This window comes from Trichogramma pretiosum, unplaced genomic scaffold (assembly GCF_000599845.2).
Source record: "Trichogramma pretiosum strain Unisexual culture from Peru unplaced genomic scaffold, Tpre_2.0 scaffold57, whole genome shotgun sequence".
NCBI lineage: Eukaryota > Metazoa > Arthropoda > Insecta > Hymenoptera > Trichogrammatidae > Trichogramma > Trichogramma pretiosum.
This window is the reverse complement of record NW_019641637.1, coordinates 310,734-330,314: the sequence shown is the minus strand read 5'-3', so window position 1 is coordinate 330,314 and position 19,581 is coordinate 310,734. Positions and strand designations below refer to the sequence as shown.

At 40.1% G+C, this 19,581-nt stretch overlaps 1 protein-coding gene across 2 annotated transcripts; it reads left to right on the top strand.

The window, feature by feature from the left end:
* The first annotated feature begins 571 nt into the window (after positions 1–571).
* On the top strand, positions 572–16,426 carry LOC106651227 (signal transducer and activator of transcription C-like). 2 transcript variants are annotated; one of them, XM_023459385.1, is made up of 5 exons: positions 572–719; positions 13,009–13,205; positions 13,845–14,367; positions 14,471–14,740; positions 14,822–16,426. In XM_023459385.1, the coding sequence occupies exons 1-5, from the start codon at positions 690–692 to the stop codon at positions 15,158–15,160; spliced, it is 1,359 nt and encodes a 452-aa protein (XP_023315153.1). In that variant the 5' UTR covers positions 572–689; the 3' UTR covers positions 15,161–16,426. The 2 variants fall into 2 exon arrangements, with proteins under 2 accessions (XP_023315153.1, XP_014225185.1); XM_014369699.2 differs by having other exon boundaries at positions 14,444–14,740.
* Positions 16,427–19,581: the final 3,155 nt, after the last annotated feature.

Below are 19,581 nucleotides of genomic sequence, written 5' to 3'. Positions count from 1 at the left end.
TCTACCAGCGATTTTCAATGTATTTTATCATTCTCGAAGAACAAAAGCAACGCATAAATCGCAAGTGAAGCCGAGAGCTTTAAACGACACGCGGCTTTCTTTTGACGCGTGCGTGCGATGATCCGTGCAGGCGTACTGCTAAATCTTGTAAAAAGCAGCCCAGCTGTCGGGCGCACAAAAGTGCGAGCAGAAAAACGGGTAGTCGAGCGAGGCCAAAAATCCACGGCCTCCTGCAGTCCCGACTTTCGGTAGCCAAGGTAGCACAGTCCATGAGCTAAATTATTCGGAAAATGCAAAAGAAGCCGAAAAGCCGCCGCGACGTTGGCTCGTCGATAAATCGCTCCTGCGGCTCTGCTGGACTAACGCAGCCGAATAGGTGGATGCGATCCGAACGAAAGTCGCCGGACTGGACTGCTGCACGGAGGAGAAGGCGCGATATGTATACAGAAGATCGGGCCGGCCAGCCACGCGCGCGACTACGAGCTTCGGGGCGGGGGAGCCGAGCTGCTATAAGAGCTCCTGCCTCGGCCTCGGCTCGAGCTAGTGCACACCCGACTATATCCTACGACGCTCCTCGTGTGCGCCAGTCCGCACCGCACAAGCAAGTGAATTTACACGCGTACCGTAATCAGACTGTGCGACGAGTATTTAAATAAACAACGGGATTTTGTGACAAGCTGCGCATCAACATGTTGCCTCCACGTCTCGACCTTTGCCTCGTAAGTTTGCATTCTTTTTTTCCGCAGTGATCTTTTTAAGTTCATTTTATCCCAGTGAATAGACATTTTTAAACTCAACTAATATGGTTCGAAAATTATTTTATACTTTATTTTTATATAAGTATATTACGCATTGGAAGTGCAGTGAATATCTGTCGTTTAATATTTACTTGAAATTTTATACATCAAATATTAAGTACTGCAGCTCTCATATATTTACTCAAGTTTTACGATCAACGCGTAAAAAGCGTATAAATCGAATAGATATGTGTAAACTGTGTAATGGAGAAATTATTTGCGAAAGAAAATCCTTAACGATCTCACGCTCGCTTCGACTCGGGACAGTCTTTGTGCACGAAATATAAATCTCCAATTGGCGCGATCGATTGTCCGCGACACTGCACCGTGTCTCGCGGGATATATGTATATATCTATAACGGCAGACAAAAAAGCTCCACGCCGAGTCGTGTTTGAAGTTTTTGTCTCGTAATGGATTGCCATTGTTTTACATCATATCTGCCTGCCCCCTTTTCATTTGTCAAAAACAACCGATCATTATCGCTCATACTTGGAATCAGATATTTATATATATACGACGATTTTTTTCGTCCTCTCTCTATAAATATAAGAAGGTGCTTATGCAATCGATTTTTGCTATTTTCAATTTGGACTTTCGACTAATCTAAATATTGAAATATTAAATCAGAGCAGATATTTGCCTGCACCGTCTTATGTCGATGCACTCGTTTATGTGTATGAATTCACAATGTGATTTATGTAAGTCACTTAACAAACGGTACACACACTTGGTCCCTTGTTTAAGAAAAAAAAAAGAGTATACTATCACGAAGATTACGTAAAAGCTGCGCGAGACAAACCAATACATTTTATCTCGCTGAAAAAAGATTTGGCGTAGTTAAGGAAGTTGCGTTAGAGATGATGGAATAGGTCGATTTTTCGTTTATTACAGGCCAACGCGCGCGCAGGCCACGCCGAGCTTGAGGCATTTCTCGGCTGCTTATTATACTCGCGCGAGCTGCGTTGGCTGAGCTCAAAAATCAGGGATAGTCACGGCTCTATTGTACTTTTAATTTTTACTTGCGGCTGAGCGTTTGAAAAAAAGTAATAATAATTGCCGAACGAAATTAAGCGTGTCACATATATAATATGCATGGTTCGTTGAACTTTTATTATGACATATATCGACCCACTTGTGCTATGCACGCATATGTACAGCTTTTGACCGAGCATTGTTGTACATAATCATGCGGCTCGGGACGCTTTTTCTTAACGCTCGAAATTCCCGATCCAAATTTACGATCAGATCAATGGTAAACGCGTTGCAGGAACTTATGTAAATGATCACTGTAGCGCTTGTACGATCACACGTCGCAATATTACTCGCTCGTTTAATTTCATCCGTGTTTACATCTCTGACACATTACATAGCACGTACGAGCTGTAAAGTAGAAAATTCAACCTGCTCGAGATAAACCGTTTAAACTTCTTCATCGAGATCGTTATCAAAATGTATCAGAAATTGCGAAAAATTAACGTCGGAAATCAATCAAGATCTGAATTTCATTAACGTCGCTCAACGATCTTGTTGCTGCACGAGGCTTGAATAATTTAGTCATAAAACGCCGTCGCCGCGCACGACTGTCTAGTGCGTATACGGCCGAGCTGTAATACTACTATCTTACTCCTTGGCAATAAAACTTTAACGGGCACGCGTACAAATTTTTTTCCACAAAGTTTCATGTAATTGCCCGTCGCAGAAACATATATGCCCCCCGTGAATTCTATGAAAATGAATTATCATTAGCCGGGGAGGGCAATAACAATTATTGTTATACACACGTTCTTACGAATCAATTTAAAAGCCATATTTTCCAATCGGCTGTATAACGATATGCAGTGCTGGCACAGTTCAAGAGGATATATCTAATTATGGAACAGTCAAAGTTTTTCGCCGTTACGCGCGCGTATCTTAAAAAGTTGGCCTAGCTCGAAAAATCGTTAATTAATCTATTTGGAAAAAGTCGGCAGCAGCTGGGATCGTTATAGGCATCGCTTGTATAAGCCACACGCGCGGCTGGACTTGAGAATCCAGATCACGAAAACGAGCCCCGCATTGCAGCGCGCCGAGTGCAGCGTATTATACGCGCCGCATATGTACGTAGTGCGTCGTCGAAAGGAGACAGAAGCGAAATTGCGCAAGTCCGCACTACTATACGGCTGCAGCCAGCCACAGGCCGTTGGGTGACTTTAAGGAGGCAAACAAAAAAAAATCACCTCATATATATAAATTACATAAGTTAACTCGGCTTTAAGGAGACCGGGTTTTTCTTTTCCGCGCACGAGCCTCGTGGAAAAATAGTAAAAACGGACTGCTTGAGTCACCGATCGTTTATGTATCGATGGAACTTTTTTACGCGGAAAACTGCTACATATGATTTGGCAAGGACTTTGGCAAGGACGGAAGATGTGTGTGTGTGTGTTTTAGAAGAGAAAAGATAATTTCGCAACTAGCTGAATCTGAAGCTGCTGGATCGAGCTGCAACTGCGCGTTACAATGATCGGAAAACGCCGCTAATATACGGGGTTTCGAGCGATGAAAGCCACGCGAGTACATCGCAATACCGCAGAGCACGTAGTTATTATTGCTAGAATATCTCGAGCGCGGCTCGACTCTCTCAGCTGTTTCTGCATCCGAGAAAAATTTCACGAGCCTGACCGCGTACACACGGCACACGACGTGTACTGCACAACGCTCGAGTGAAAGAAAAGCATACTTACGCGCTCGTGTAGCGCAGCAGCTGCATACGTATGCGCGGGCATTTTTTCCCGCTCTCGCCGACTCTTGCCGTTTTACAGCGGTCCGTCGTCGACCGATGGATGCAGAGAAACGCAACGTATACATATTATAGTGATCTTTCAATTTGAAAAACCAAAGTGACCGACGAATGTCTCTGGCGGTATAATATGTGCGCGTATTAATTTTCTTGGCGCGCGTTTTCACACGCACGCGCCACCGAGTCCAGCTCGCGCGCGCTGGCTCTCGAGCACGTATATTGTAAAAGGCAGGCGCGCACGCGAGCGGCCCGCGATTCTTTGTGCAGTTGCAGAAAAAGATAGCATAACTGATCCCGCACTGAAACACGATACAGTATTTTATACTTGTAATATATTTATATAAAAATTTACGCGCAGAAACAAAAGACCGCAAGCTTTGTGTCGGGCGCGATCGCAATTATGAATTTTCCCCTCGTTTCTTTTTTCTCGTGCTTATCGTTTTTCACAAAATCGAATATATCCCGCGATTCGATACAATGCCCATGCGTTAAAGAGAAAAAAAAACTTATAGCACTTTCTCGGTCAAGAGCAGCTGCACGTGTCTGCGTGTGCGTGCGGTACGTTTACATGATAATTCGACTCGCTCCTGGCTTGACCTACTTTACGTGCTTCGATGATGATATCGAGCATCTCGATCCAATTAGCCAACTATTCGCAAGCATTTTCACCTTTCCCCCCAAAGTCTAATTTAGATCGGAAAATTCAGACTCTCAACGGGCTCGACTCACGTGATATCGAGTAGAATCCCCGATCCTACCAACAATGCAACGAGTTACAACCATAAGTACGCATGGCATCTCTTTGAGCCAGACTATAGACTCGCGTTACGCCTAAAAGTGGAGTGTTGAATAATGACTCATTAGGATATGTATTAATTGGTTCGTAGGAGTGAAAAACGATGGAGATCGTAAGAGACGTATAGATAAGGTACGATACGCGCGGCAAGTCCTTGAAAAAGCCGACTTCCCGTTCGAAACGGGACGACGGCTCGTATCACTGCATTAAAACCTTGATTCTAAGCTCGCTATACATTATATCTGAGCAAGCAATTTATATAAAAAGTCGCGAACAAACGTAGCAATCATCGTTAAATTACGTCACGAACTTTCTTTCCGCAGAGAGCGCGCGAGGTGTGACAATTATAATATTAATCCTATCTCGCGGGTCTGTGTCCGGCTATGTATATATGTGCGAGTAAAGCGCGCACACACACGTGTGAGAAATACTTTATGCACTATAGCTCCTACTCAGTCCCACATATAACGACGCAGACACACAGACACACACATAGGCGTGAATATAATACGGAAACGAAAATTCTTCGATACATATCGAGCACTTTCACTTTCAGCGACTCTATATATACTGTATAAGCTGCTGCGCCGTGTGTAGCTCCGTATAGGTATAGGCGAGCTCGTGAAAAGTGAGCGTATTAAGTATGGGCTAGTTTGTATATACATATATCTTATCGCTGTTGACCATGTGCACATGTGGTGGCGGTCGCTCCTTGCCTACGCCACCGCAGCATGAGTCGCCGCCACCGCCACTGCTGCTGAATGTACGACATTTTTGCCCAAGGGGTTAATGGTCTCGCTGTGCATATATGCAGCCGTGCAGCAGAAGGAATGCGCAGGAGTTCGATACTTATCTTCTCATTGCAGCGATTTTTATTGAGCCCGAGACCATAATGGAGTAATAATCGGAATTCCAATGCAAAGGCAGCTTGTGTGAATCGAGTCGATCGCTATTTTAAACGATCGTCGTACTTGTACATTTTGTACTACAGAGCGAGCCCAAAGAGATGTTAAAAATTAATGAACATATCGCTCGTACCAACGCGCACGAGCAGCCCATTCGAATTTCGAGAACAGAGCTGCGCATATTGGATACAGATCCTTGCAGCTGCCCTCGCAGTCTCTTATATTAACGCGTGCCGCGCTTTATAATATCGTCTTACCGCACGCAGCGCAGCTTTTCAAGCTCACCTCGTGCTCGCGTAATTACTTTGCATTTTAATGCGCCGCTGATCTTTTACCTTTTTTCCTCTTCGTAGCTCGCACGCGTACACACGTTTCAAAATGCAAAGCAAACCCACAGATTAGAATCATTAATCGAGCTGTTACGACTTGATTTCCACTTTCTTAATCAATTCCTGCATCGTTCATTGATACCGAGTATCGATCTGCAATTTGTTTCTCTCGCTGTCTCGACTCTCTACATGCCACAACGGCAAGTAGAATAATCCAAATATGCGATTTGAAAGTCAGCTGCTCGATCGCCCAAGCAGTGTTCGACGAGCAGCGACCACAAAAAAAGGCCCAATTGTCCGCTAACTCGACGAGCCTATTATTATAATACCATATCAGCAGGTGGCTGGGCGTGCAAAATTTTTCAAAAATATATTTATGTACCAGACCAACTTTCGCCTGGTTGGCAGTGATTTTGTTGCAGGAGACACGGATCGCGAGACTCCCTTGGGCGTCGCACTATGTAACGATATACAGCCAAGACACTTGCGCAGATCGGCTTGAAACATTAATAAAAGCCAGTGCCTCGGCTGCTTTCCCCGCCAACATTTTTCGCCGACCACGAGTGTAGCTCGAGTTTGATTTTTTGTTTCCGCGAGCCTCTACATATTTTATAGTGTGCTTATTTATACATCAAGTTCAAACAGCCATAGGCACGTTCGATTCTGCGCGATGGCGAACTTTCCACTTGGACTGTACACGAGCTGCGCATACCGTACGTACGAAATAGGCAAAGGCCGCGATCTTTTTCTATCTATATCTCTCCCTTCTCCATATATGTTTAGGCACGCGGTCAGAGCTCCGAGCTCGCGCCTTACACCCATATGAGTCTCGCAATGCCATTTATACTTTTCTCTATACATGAATAACAATATAGCTCCTACGGACTACGCCTAATTGTTTCGAGCACAATAAAAGCTGCATTTTCTCGTTTTATATTATAGCGCTGAAGCTAAAAAAACTTTTCCCAAACGCTTAAACGCCTTTTAAAATTAGTGTAATTGAGGTATTTTTGTTGATAAATGCGCTTGAATATTTTTTCGCTATTAGCGTACAAACGTTTTCGTACGTTTCCTGGGCTTTAAAATTCAATTGAATAACCATACAAGTGAGAGAGAGAGAGAGAGAGACTCGAAGAGAATTCCAAAGCTTCGTTGGCTTAAAAATGTGTTAAAAGCGTTTGTTAAACTGTAAAACAGCGAGAGAAGCAATGTATCGGCCGGTGTACACCATTTTTTTTGTTCACAATGCTTTATGTTATTCAATGAATTGCATCACGTACGGATAATATACATTCACCTGACACGCGCAGCATGAAGATCGGCATTTTTTGCGCAGGTTGCAGAAAAAAGGAAGAAGAAAAAAGCTGCGGACCGCTTTCACCTCGTTAAGCTTGCGCAGAGAGAGAGAGAGAAAGAGAGAGAGAAAGAGAGATGGTATATATTATTTCGACGCAAACTTCGGCTTCGAAAGATATTTTGGCAGATACGAGTTCCTTGATATGATTTCGGCCAACGAAAATGGAAAGCAAATTGCAATACGACGCGCAAGGTTAACAACAACGTCACGATTGCCCTGAAAAAGTTCCTCAAATCATGCAACTATTATCCTCACCAGCTCATTTGCTCGTGCGAAGCTGTACAAATTGCCGCCGTGAGAAATGTCTCGGTATTAATGTTACCGCGGCGAATTCAGCTTTTGCTCCGAGAGATGAGATGAAAAAAGGGAGCTAAGCGTGTGACCGCGCGAGAATCATCTTGATAGCTGCCGCGGCTCGTTTTTTCCTCGGGCTGAAATCTTCCCCCTCGCAGCGTGCATAACTCACCTCGCTAAGGGCTCGAATAATTAAAATCTGAAAAAAGCCTCGGGGCTGAAGTAAACCATTTTCATCGGCGCGGCCTTTGAGAAAATGGAAAAAGTGCTGGGCATTTAACTAGCTGCTGTCCAGCACGGCACAGGCAGCGCATGCGATTGTGCAAAATACAGCAGCCGCAGCAGTACAGGCTTGTTCGTGCGTTTGAATCGCGATCGTTCGTTAGGCCGAGAATTCGTCCTGCTGGTACAACACTACATCGCCGCGGCGGCCCCTTGCATTTTCTGCAATCATTAAATTAATCAGCCTACGCGGCGCGCCAGGATATTTTATTATTTCGTCGGATCGTGGCGAGCTCTAGCTGCGTGTTTCGTATAAGCTGTTCTTGTTAACACTTCGATGCCTAGACGATTATTGCACGATCAATGGAATTTTCAATGTTTTCGATAATTTATCCGCGAGCGAGGTACACGCGCGAATCGTGAGAAAAAAATAAGCTAAACGTCTGTATACACACATGCACACACTCATATATTATACCGGAAAAGGCCTTGATGTGAAAGTCCTGCGTATCTAGTCGAGTGCGCTGCAACGCAAACGATTATACACGTGGATCGCAACTGCTTTTATTCGATGCGTATAGCATGTATACTGTATGCAAAAATGGACTCAGTCGCTCGGACGACGGGTAATTCGAGCTATGCTAGCCATGTACCAATGGATCCTGTAATCTAGTTGCTCGCTCATTTTTAGTGCCTTATTACAGCAACTTTTCAGCTTTGATATAATTGCAGAGCTCGCGCGCGCCAACGACCAAACGAGAGATATAGCCTTGATTGAAACTATCAAATTGCATATTATCCTGTACGTGTGTGCTCTCGAGTAATTTACAAAGAAAAAAAGACTTGTTTGACGTGTGAAGGTCTTTTTTGTGAATGCATACATAATATTCGAGAAGCTGTGTCGTTGCTGCATACACATTACATAATGTAATATTGCATGTGTATATGCACGGGGGATGATCGGACCAAGTGATAAAGTGTTATTATATTAGTATATCGTTTTGATTTTTAAATCTCATTTTAAATGACTATTACGTAATTGTGTAATAATAAACTCGTATTATTCTTCTCAATCACTATCAGAGATATTTTCCTAAAGTCGTTGCAATCCGAAGTCATTTCATCTAATACAAATTTTTCTAAAAATATATTTCTGTGGTGAAAAGGTAAGTCCATTTTTCGTATTTTCGACAAAAACGCATTTAAACTACTATGGGTAGCTTTTGAACTATGTACTTATGAAATTGAAAGGCGCATCATAGCGATGATACAGAGTAAAAAATGTGGACTTGAGTCGTTTTGCCTTTGCACGTTTTGCACTCAAGTCCACTTTTCATAATACTTGATCATAACCTCATTTAATGATTTTACATTGATAAAATAGTTCATTTAACGTTATACTGCTGTCAGATCTCAAATCTCGCAAAAAAGGCCAAACTAAAAATCGCGAAAATGGCCCCTCGCGTATCAAATGTACCAAACGTATAGTGAAATTCAAAACATTCGAAGAATGTGAGAGCTATTTGTATGTTCGAATATCATTTTCTTTCATTTTTAAATCAAAGTAGACTCTCTATAGCATTTTTGGAGCTCGCAAAGGTGGACTTGAGTCCTTTTGCCTTTCCCCTGTTTTCGCGAAATGGACTTAAGTCGTTATGAAAAATGCTAAAACTAACGATAGAAACTATATTCGTCTATTCTGATCCTTGTATATTAGAGTCGACACTACATATAGTTGTTTTTCACCATAATATCGATTTCCATAAAAATGGACTTAAGTCGTTACGACATGACAGATTTAATGTCCATTAAGAGTAATATTTTATCAATATCTAAAAAAATTAATGAATTCTTTGTTTTACTTTTGAGTAAATGAAATAGGATGAACTGATTATGTTAATTAAATTATTGTACATACTTATTAATAGTTTTTTTCATAGTCACACAATAACATAATTAAAAACTATATCATTATATAATTACAGTTGAGAGATAAAGACAAAACAATAAATACGAAAATTTCATAACAAATTTCATAGAAAATGCTGGTTCATTAATTATACTTCATAATTTGAAATGCTATCAATATTTTATAGAATGAAAAAAGTGTATTAACAATGACATTTTATTTTGTTAATTAATTTACTTACATAATATTAAAGAGAAATTACTAGAGAAGTCTCTCATTGACTCAAGATGGACAACTAGGAAGCTTAAATATTTCACAAGCATAAATAATAGCCATTCATGCTTAGATTAATGCATCGAAATTGAGAAGAATCGTCAGATTATGTACTGTAAACTGTTTGAATAAACTTTTCAATTGTTCGCTAAATTTAAAAGACAGAAGATGGAATGTCAAATTTAGATTATGATCCGTAATAGCATGCAATAATGAACTTTCATTATAATGAAAATTCAGAGAATCATCGCTTAAATTCGCCGTAAATATCCGCAGTGAAATATCGATATCGTGCGCCATTGATTCGCTATGCACTAACGAGTTTATTGTTCATTGTGATTTATTCGCAAAAAGGATCATCTCTTTCGTAAATTATTTCACTTTTACAACTAGTATGAATCTCCGTATTCTCTGTTGCAAGCTTATCAAGGGTTTTCTTACCTGCAAAATAAAATCGGACATTTATAAAATTCGCTTTGGCACCGTGAGGAAACTCATAAATACTTTTTATGGCCCAAACCAGTCACGCTCGTACTCGACAAGACTTACAAAAATGATTTACTAAAACGCTCCAAAGAAATTCGAATTTTCAATCAGTTATCTATAAAATTTTTGTTAGCTCAAAAAATGCGAAAAAAGCTCGTTCTTAAAAGTCGTGGCACATTGCGTCAGACGTATCGTTGAAAAAAGTGTTGAGAAAGAGATAGGAGTGCACGTCGCACATCGCGAAACAACAATTTGCAGCTCGCTTTTGTTCCACCTACGATTAAAAATTCGACATAGAATAGCTCTGCGGTTTCAATAGCTGAATTTATGTGCGTCATCGAATGTGTAAATAATTAATCGAAGCCAGTGCATACAAATTTATCGGGCTAAAAATTCTTTTGCATCATTATGCTTTAATAACGCAAACACATTCAATTTGATTTTAAGCGTATCAAAAAACGAATCGTTGAGATAAACCATTGCATCCTCATTACACATATAGTCAATAAAATTTCTCGGAACTACTCGTGCGAGTACTGGACTCGTTACTGCAACAGCTACTTTCAAATCTGATGTGACTCGAATTAATTGCATTCTCGTGAAGTCTTGCAGCTGCACGAAAGGAAGTGTAGTTTAAATTTCAATAGACTGGCAAAAAGTCTGTCTTTTTTTTGCATAAATTATTATTTATTTACCATACAAACGCGCCGACGTCGGTCAAGGTTAGTGAGACAAAAAAGCATCTCACCGACACATCAGACAACAAAAAGTGCATCGAAGTACTACCAAGGCATCAAGGTCTCTCATGATGCGCTCTTGTGCGCCACTCCTGCAAAAAAAAATTGAACAAAAAGTTTTTTGCTTCAAAGGGAAACATAACGCTCATACCAAATATTATGTTCTTCGGTCAATTTATGCGAGGTCACAAGGCTCGAGTCATAAACGAACCTTTTATTGAAATCGTGAATATGATATATGATGTTGGTGATGTTTCAAAAAATACTACACGCAACTAATTGGTAAAAAATTGACGTGGAGTTTTTGTTTAGCTGTTGATTGTATCTACATAATTAATATATAATATTAAAGATTTTTATAACGAAAATGTAAATAACTCGTCGTGAATTGAGTTTCACGTAAACGCGTCAGTAAACTAAATAAAAAACGATGATTCTGGTGCGATAAAAATGTCTATAGACACGTAAAGTTCATATAAATACTATTAAAACTGTATATAGTGCGTGAAACGTTCGATTTCATTTTAATTCACGAGTTTGCCTAGCACATATTTTTCACAAGCTCATGAACGTATAAATTTATAATTTTCATTGAGAGACTACATGCAGATGTCGACTTGTTGCTTTCAACTAACAATGATCGATCAATTATTTTATAATGTGAACTCGAGAGCATGTCGGGCGCATGAATAACAGTCGGAACGCCACTCGAGATTTTCTCTTCGCGACAAATTCAACACGCACACTTTGCGATTAAATACAAGAAAGCCACGCGTGTGCGCGAGTGTCAGAAAGTCGGGAGCAATCAATTCACAAGCCCTCCGCGTTAATTCGATGAATGCATGAAGATGTTTATTATTGATTTACGATTGATAGGCGAGTGCAAAAGGAAAAGTAGAAAAGGCGCGGATAAAATTAATCTTACATCAAACGCTCGCCGGATGCTCGTTAGACCTTGAACTTCAGCAAAGCGTGAGGATGCAGCTTACATTTTCTCTCGGGATCGCTATGTGCAAATAAAGGCGTCAGTGCAGTATTTATATTCCATATTATGATAATGCACACACGCAATTAAAAAAAAGATATACCCGAGAAAATTGAAATTCTCCGTTTGTTCATCTACGATACTTAAAAAAGCGTCAGAGAGAAATCTCTGAAACGATGGTTAGTAAAAAAATATGTATGCACTTGGCTGAGCGGGCCTCTCTTATGCATAGGCGCTTAGTCAGTGCGAGTGAGAGTGCAATGAACGATGTAAAAAATTATTATATGGCTTCATAACGGAGCGATTGAGTTTAAATTTGCCGCTCCAAACAAAATAATTACAATTAATTCATTTTTTCTACCTCACGCGCGCGTAACTCCGCGAGCAACGTGTATCGTTTAAGAGAGTGTCATTTTTCATCGAGCTCAAACTTGTCGAATCATCAAATGGATTTTTGCAAAAGTGCGTAAATCTCATCGATCATTTCGAAAGAGGATCCATTAGCTCACGATACATAACACGTAGACTGGAGTACAGCGATGTCACTTGGTCACCGAAAGTTTCAAATCTTGATATTTGCAGCTGCTCCGTGTCTCGAGCTCATTTGTAAGTGTTATGATCGATTTCTGGCGCGCTTGCGGCCAGAGAATCTCGCGCACGCAAGAAGAGACGCCACTGCATACGAAGCGCCGTTTTCATTAACTCGCGCAGTTTTCATATTTTATAAACATCGCGGACTTTCTAACGTTTTTACGCCCTGAATCGTACGCGAATCTCAAATTTCATTTGTCTCTGAGCACGAATCTCCACGTGCATACTTTTGCTTTCTACGTACACACAAACACACGAACACACGCACACACATGCACATGTAGATCTAGGAAGCTTACATGCACTTTCAAATAGTTGATGCTGATTTACGGGTTTTCGCGTGGAGGATAAAAAATAGCTACGAACATACCTGTATCGAGAGTAAGAGTGCATTACATATACAATGACTCGAGCTTATCGGTCATTCAATTGATGTGATATATGCGCGGCTTGTGTAATGGGCCGATCCCGTATGAATACATTTATGGTACACATCGTGTGTTTGCGTGTGATGCTTATACATTGAAAATCGTATCTTTTCTCCTTGCAGATATTGATATGCATCTTGGGCTCTGCTCTGGGTCAATACAGCAGCAGCAGCGAGGAGGCTGGCTTACCGAAAAAGTCGCCGGCTATACGACGATACAAATCGCAGCCGCCACAGCACCAGTCGAATTCGCGATTTAGCAACAGTGCCCCGCAGACGTCAGTAGCGAATCAGCGATTCCGACGCCCGATAACGGTCAAGTAAGTTGGCGGACCCTAATTGCTGGCATTATCGGCGCGTCTAATTTTACAGACTCAAGTGCGAAAGCGAATGTAAAAAGCATGCTGCTCGATGAAAATTCGTTTTAATCGATGATTTTAATTATACCATTATCGAAATTGAATCGGGATCGTGAACCGTTATGTTTTCTATCTTATTGCGTAAAACTTGCAGGAAAATTCATTTGGCCTCTTATGTTCTAGCTGAGATCAACTTGTAATAGATCAGAAGCTATTTTATACAATTTTCGAGAAAAAAATGTCGAATCTTGAAATAAAAGGGATCTCAAGTTATCAAAAACATGTATTAAATGTTCACTAGGCCAAAAATTAGTCAATTCAGAAGAGCATCAGTTGAAACAATCTTTAAATTATGATTCGAAAATATTTTCAAAAATGTTTATCAATAAGTCCAAGTTCCAATTTTATAAATAAACAAATATAGGCAATGTAGAGTAAAAAAAATTAATTTCCGCTTTAAAGCTTGGTCTATCGATTCCCGCACGTTGAATTATTATTTAAAACAACTAGAAAGCTGTTGATTTTAAAAATATAAATTTCAATAATTAACCAGACAAAATGCATGAATAATAACTGGTTGTGTTGTCGTGGCGAAAACAGCAAAGCTCGGCCAACGTCGGAACCGATTCCCGAGCTGCCCGTGTTCACGTCGGGTATCAGAGGCTCCCATCCACCCCGGCTGACGCCGATCTCGGTGTCGACCTCGCCGGTGCCGCTGTCCAGCTACGAGCAGAACGACGAGGCGGCCTCGCTACCGATCCAAACTATCCAGCAGCCGCACTTGGTTCACGCCCAGTCGATACACTCGCCCCAGGCAGCCTCGGCCTTCAACGAGCTCAAGCCCGTCAACGAGGAGCACGACAAGGACGAGGACGTCGTCCAGGTGATCGCGAACCTCGGGGCCGTGTCCGGCAACGCCTTCACTGGAAATCTCCTCAGCCCGACGATAGCCTCGCCGACGCCGACTTTGACCGCTTACCTACAGGCGCAACACCAGCAGCAAGTGCAACAGTTGCAGCAGCAGCAGCAGCATAACCAACATCCGCAGCAGTCCTTGCCCCCGGCACCGCAGTACCGACCCATTCAGAGGCCTCAGCCTCAGAGTACGCCAGTCGAACCGCAGGTATGTACGCACCCCGCCAGCTCATTTATCTATTTATAAAGTTACGAACACTATCTTTACTTCCGGAATATCATAGATTCATCAAATCATAACACCTGTTCAGTACAAGCCGCAAAAACCGATAAGATTGCAAAAACAACCACAACAGCAACAACAGCACCACCACCAAGTGCAGCAGCAGCAACACCGAGAGCACCAGCATCATCACCAGCAACAGCCACAGCAGCAACAGCTGACGTCGAGAAACGAGTACGACTTCAATGAGAACAGCCGACCGGTGATAAGCAAGCCGAGGCCCACTGCTGTACCGAAAAAGTCCAAGCCACAGGAGTACTACGGCGAAGGTGGAAGAACTAAAAAGCCCGTGGCACAGGTAAGCTATTGGACAGCTATTATTATTGCGAGCTCGCTTAAATGCAGCGTGCGTGACTGAAAAAATTGATTTCGATGGCAGGTGATACGCCGCTACAACGAGGAGCGGCCCGACGGCACGATCGTCTGGGGCTTCGAGAACGACGACGGCTCGTTCAAGGAGGAGATGATTGGCATCGACTGCATCACCCGCGGCAAGTACGGCTACGTCGACCCGGACGGCCTCAGGCGCGAGTACACCTACGAGACGGGCATCAAGTGCGATGACGAGTCCCAGCAGCAGCAGCAGGATCAGGACATCCTCAACACGTTCGTTGATTATCAGGAGAATAAGCTCGTCTTGCCTAACGGTAGGACCATCGATCTCAGCAGTATGGGCAAGAAACAATCGAGAAGACCACAGCCGCTCTATAGAAATTAGATGTAGCGTTATTAATAATTCACTTGCGCCTTTGTACAAAAGAATGTCGTCAATTTTCGCCGAGGCAAAACACCGTTAATTACTGCACATTCTTTAAGCATTGTAACTATTAAACATCGAAAATTCTAATTCTCAACTTGGCTTGAATACTTTAACTATTTGAATTGGGCGTCCTCGAAGTATACATCATTCGCAATTACTGCAGCACCCCCAAGTAAAGGGTGAAACTAAGGAATTACAGAAATTTGTTTCATTATTCTTAGCATTACATAATTTTTAGATATTATTATAAATGTTAATTAATTTATGGTTAGCTGAGTATATAGCCGATTTTCTGTCAACTCAACGGGTCAAATTTTTTTTGTGTATCCGATACGATGGATATATTGTTTGACATTTAAAAATGTCCCAGAATTTGGATAAAATTTTGCGACCGCTTATTGTCTTCTTTGAGAGGCCCAAGTTGGAATTTTATGGAAATTCACGATTATCACAAGTATTAAAATAATTTCTAGCTTCGTATATATATATATAAAGTGACTTAAACGAAAAAGTACATGAGAGCTTTTTGTTTTCAAAAGCAGAAAATAGCCCTTTCCGAATTTTTTTCCACTTTTTTACATTTTTCCGTTATTTATTACAGAAATTCATGAGACAGTATGAGATATTGAAAAATATTAGACTTGAAAAAGCTCTGTAAATCTTTTCGAAGATGAAAGTCCGGATCACACTATATTAAGTTGTGATTTTTGTGTTTCTTCTTATGGTACAAGCCTCTAGAGTAATCAGATAACTTTAACATAGTGTCTTTTTTAAAGTTTCAGCATTTTTCAAAAAAATTCCTATATATTAATTCGTTTAAGTCGCTCCATACTGAGCCAGGAATTATTTTAATCTTTGCGATAATCGTGAATATTGGAAAAAATACAACTTTACGCCTCTCAAGAAAAGGTAATGAACAATCCCAAAAACTCTACTAAAATTCCGGGACATTTCTGACATCGAAAACAACAAGTTTTTCATATTTGTAGAAAAGCGTCAGCTTAAGTTTACAGAGAATCATTCATATTTATTAGTGTGAATTTTATTTATTTATCTTTTTTTATATCATTAAAATATTACTGTAAATGCTCCATTAATTAAACTTAATTATACATCAATGCTACAAGACTGCCGTTTTACAAATAAACTGTTCAGCAATCGAGTACGTGTACAAAGAATTTTCAAAATCTATTGCATGACTTATAGTTTGTAAAAAAATTAATAAAGCCGCAATCGATCAGTTGTGATTCACATTATGAAAATCTTCCATCTATTTCTGCCTCTTTAATTTTAAATGTAACTACATTTTGATAATCAAGTCATTAAATAAATAATAAAACAATTTTGCTTCCACCATGAACAAGTTCGGTGATGGGTTCAAAAACGAGTTTTTGAATCAGGCATCTTAGCTCAATTTGGAATACTTTTTGTGTAAATCACTCAAGGGGTTGCCTCCTTCAACAGTCAACTCTAGAAGCCGTCAAATCTTCTACCAACCACTTCTCGAGCTCGCAGCGGACTAAAAGATAAGTCTTCTTCAACCGCCAAACTTGAGCGAGCAGTGCACCTGCTACCAGCTTTCGCTAGAATACATATATGCCGGGTGATCGCCTCTCTTATATGCCTCGAACTAGTCTTATTCTAATGCGCGAGCGACGATCCGCGTCGACGATACCTGGCGGTGACTAATTCATAGTTTAGGAGTTATAGCCGTACAAACAATTAATTTGTTTATAACAAATTACTCGATCGTATGAGCGAGTTGAAAATTCGGATTCAGTGGGTCAAAATACGTAGAAATATACTTCGTTTTTTGTGGGACCTTGCAATGCATACGAAACCCCCTCAGCGCCTAAACTAAGAGGTGTAATTATATTTTCAGACAGATACGAGGCTAATTTTTCCCTCAAAGATGGAAACTTTGAAAAGCATGGTCTTGTCACCTTCATTCCAGGCTTCAAAAAATTCGCAAAGATGTCATCAAAGGTATACCCTTAGATATTGAGCTAGAAGAGCTTAAATTAAACATCAAATGCACTCCCAGTATAAACCAAATTATAAGGTTAAACAGACGTAACAAACAACAAGGTGCTACTTCTCAAGAAGCAAAGTGGATTCCTACCACGTCCGTCTTAATCAGTTTTGAAGGAAACATACTGCCCAAAGAAGTCTTCATCTTTCACGTTATAACCAAAGTTGTACCTTATGTTAGAAAAACTATACCGTGCCTTTCATTTACTCACTTTTCCAAGGATTGTTGAGGCAAAGCTCGTTGCTTCTTATGTGGCGAAGAGAAGCATGATGACGGTGTAACATGTCAAGGTGCCACTCCAAGATGTGCAAATTGCAAAGAACCCCACAAATCTACTGACAAATAATGCTCAATTTACAAAAAGCATGACATGGTAAATATTAAAATGGCCTAAAATATCTCCTACTTCGAGGCTAGACAGCTTATCTTTAACAAACATTCCACACCCAAAAATACAAAAGAAATTTTCCCCAAACTCAAGAACGTCTCAAGAAATGCTACAATGGATACTTACAGCTCTGTTCTAAAATAACCCTCTAGGGGGTCTCAAATACTCTCAGTAGCCCACACCTACTAAAGTTCATCTAAATACAACAAGTCAAAACAGTCAAGTTGTACCATCAAATCTCAACTCAAGAAAGAACATCACCTCCACCTCCATCATCTACATCACCTATGCAACTGTTACAACTCTACCCTCATAAAAATTTCCTATAGGATACCGCGAAATTTTTATAGAGGTAACCTTGAACAAGGATATTCGCCATTCATCTGGGGCTTCTGGTAATCCTAGTTCAGCCTTAATCAGTCAACAACAGAACATTACTGACAAGACAAACCAATTAACTTAATAATAAGTATTACAATTCTAAAAACAAACTAGTAAATATCTCTGCAAGTTCAAGTTCAGTTAGTAACAAAGAAAAGTCGAGTACCAGAACTTATAGTAAAGATTCAGCAAATAGATTAAAACTAATAAATGAAAAAGCTTCCAAAATATATGGGTTAAGCTAGCGTGATGGTTAAAAAAATTTTTTTCTTGAATTATGTACTTTTGAAGAGTACATTGGAAAGTGAAAATCCTGTAAGTTTCAGCCCTCTAGATCCAACCCTATTGGATTTTCAGGACCTTAAAGTTGAATTTTTTTTTCTAGTGACATTCTGCTTGCAATTCTGATTCTCTGGAGGTTAATTAACCTCCAGATATTAATATGAAAAAATTGTTGAATCATAGGTAACAATGTAAAATTTGATGTAGAATTCAAATTTTTACTTGTAAATTATATTTACATCTTCAAAACCCATAAAAATGATATTTTCAGCTATTAATGGTATAGATGTCCAAAAATAAATGTGTTCATCTTCTTTGATTAGGCCAATATTGTGATATGTTCATTGATACATCAAACTGATGAATTTTGGTTATCGGCAGACAAACAAACTTCGTTATTGAGCATCATATGAGTCAAGAAACATGATTTTTCTCTGATTGTCCTTGATTCTTGACTCATATGATGCTCAATAATGAAGTATTTTTTATATTTCCAGCAGAGATAAAATTTTTTTAGCGGTCATTATAGCAGTTTAAATAATATCCATGAAAAATGTTCGATTTTCAGACCCAATGTGTGTGCGCCACTCGTCCGCGGTCTAAAGAGTATATTTTCAAACTATGATATGTTGATATCTTTTCGCGCGGTCGTCCGAACTTCATTCGCATCATGAACCGATTTGTACAGTGTAAGAACGAACTAAAACGACTTTTATGTAAATAAATGTCTTATGTCGTCACGCAGTAAAAAATGAATAAAAAGTGAGAAATATTTCTTTCGCATCCTCAATTTGCGGAAAAGTTGTATTTTAGTGTTTTCTTTTGACAAAAAGTTCACCATCGAATTTATTTAAAATGTACCATTCATACAGGGTCTGATATTGTTGAATGTCTTTGTCGTCACGCAAATGTGAAAATGCTTCTATCTACGCCTATTTTGATCGTACCGGGACGAATTTTTTTCAATTTTTTTTTTTCAATTTTGTCCTCTTTAAATCCATATATATTATGTATGGGTTTAAGTCGAAATATCGAGTTACTAGTAGTGTTTGAGCGCAAAACTAAAAATTACTTATAAAAATTGATTGTTTGAACGTTTCCATAGACTACAGTAATTAGTTGATCAAAATCTAACATACATTATTGCAAAGTACTGTTTTCAACGAGTAATTTTTGCGTCCTGCTGGTCGTTTTGAAAGTACCATTTAAAGTACGTAAAATCCCTCGAGCTGAAATCGACTCGATTCTTGGACATTTTGCGTACTTTAAATGATACCTTGAAAACGATCTACAGGG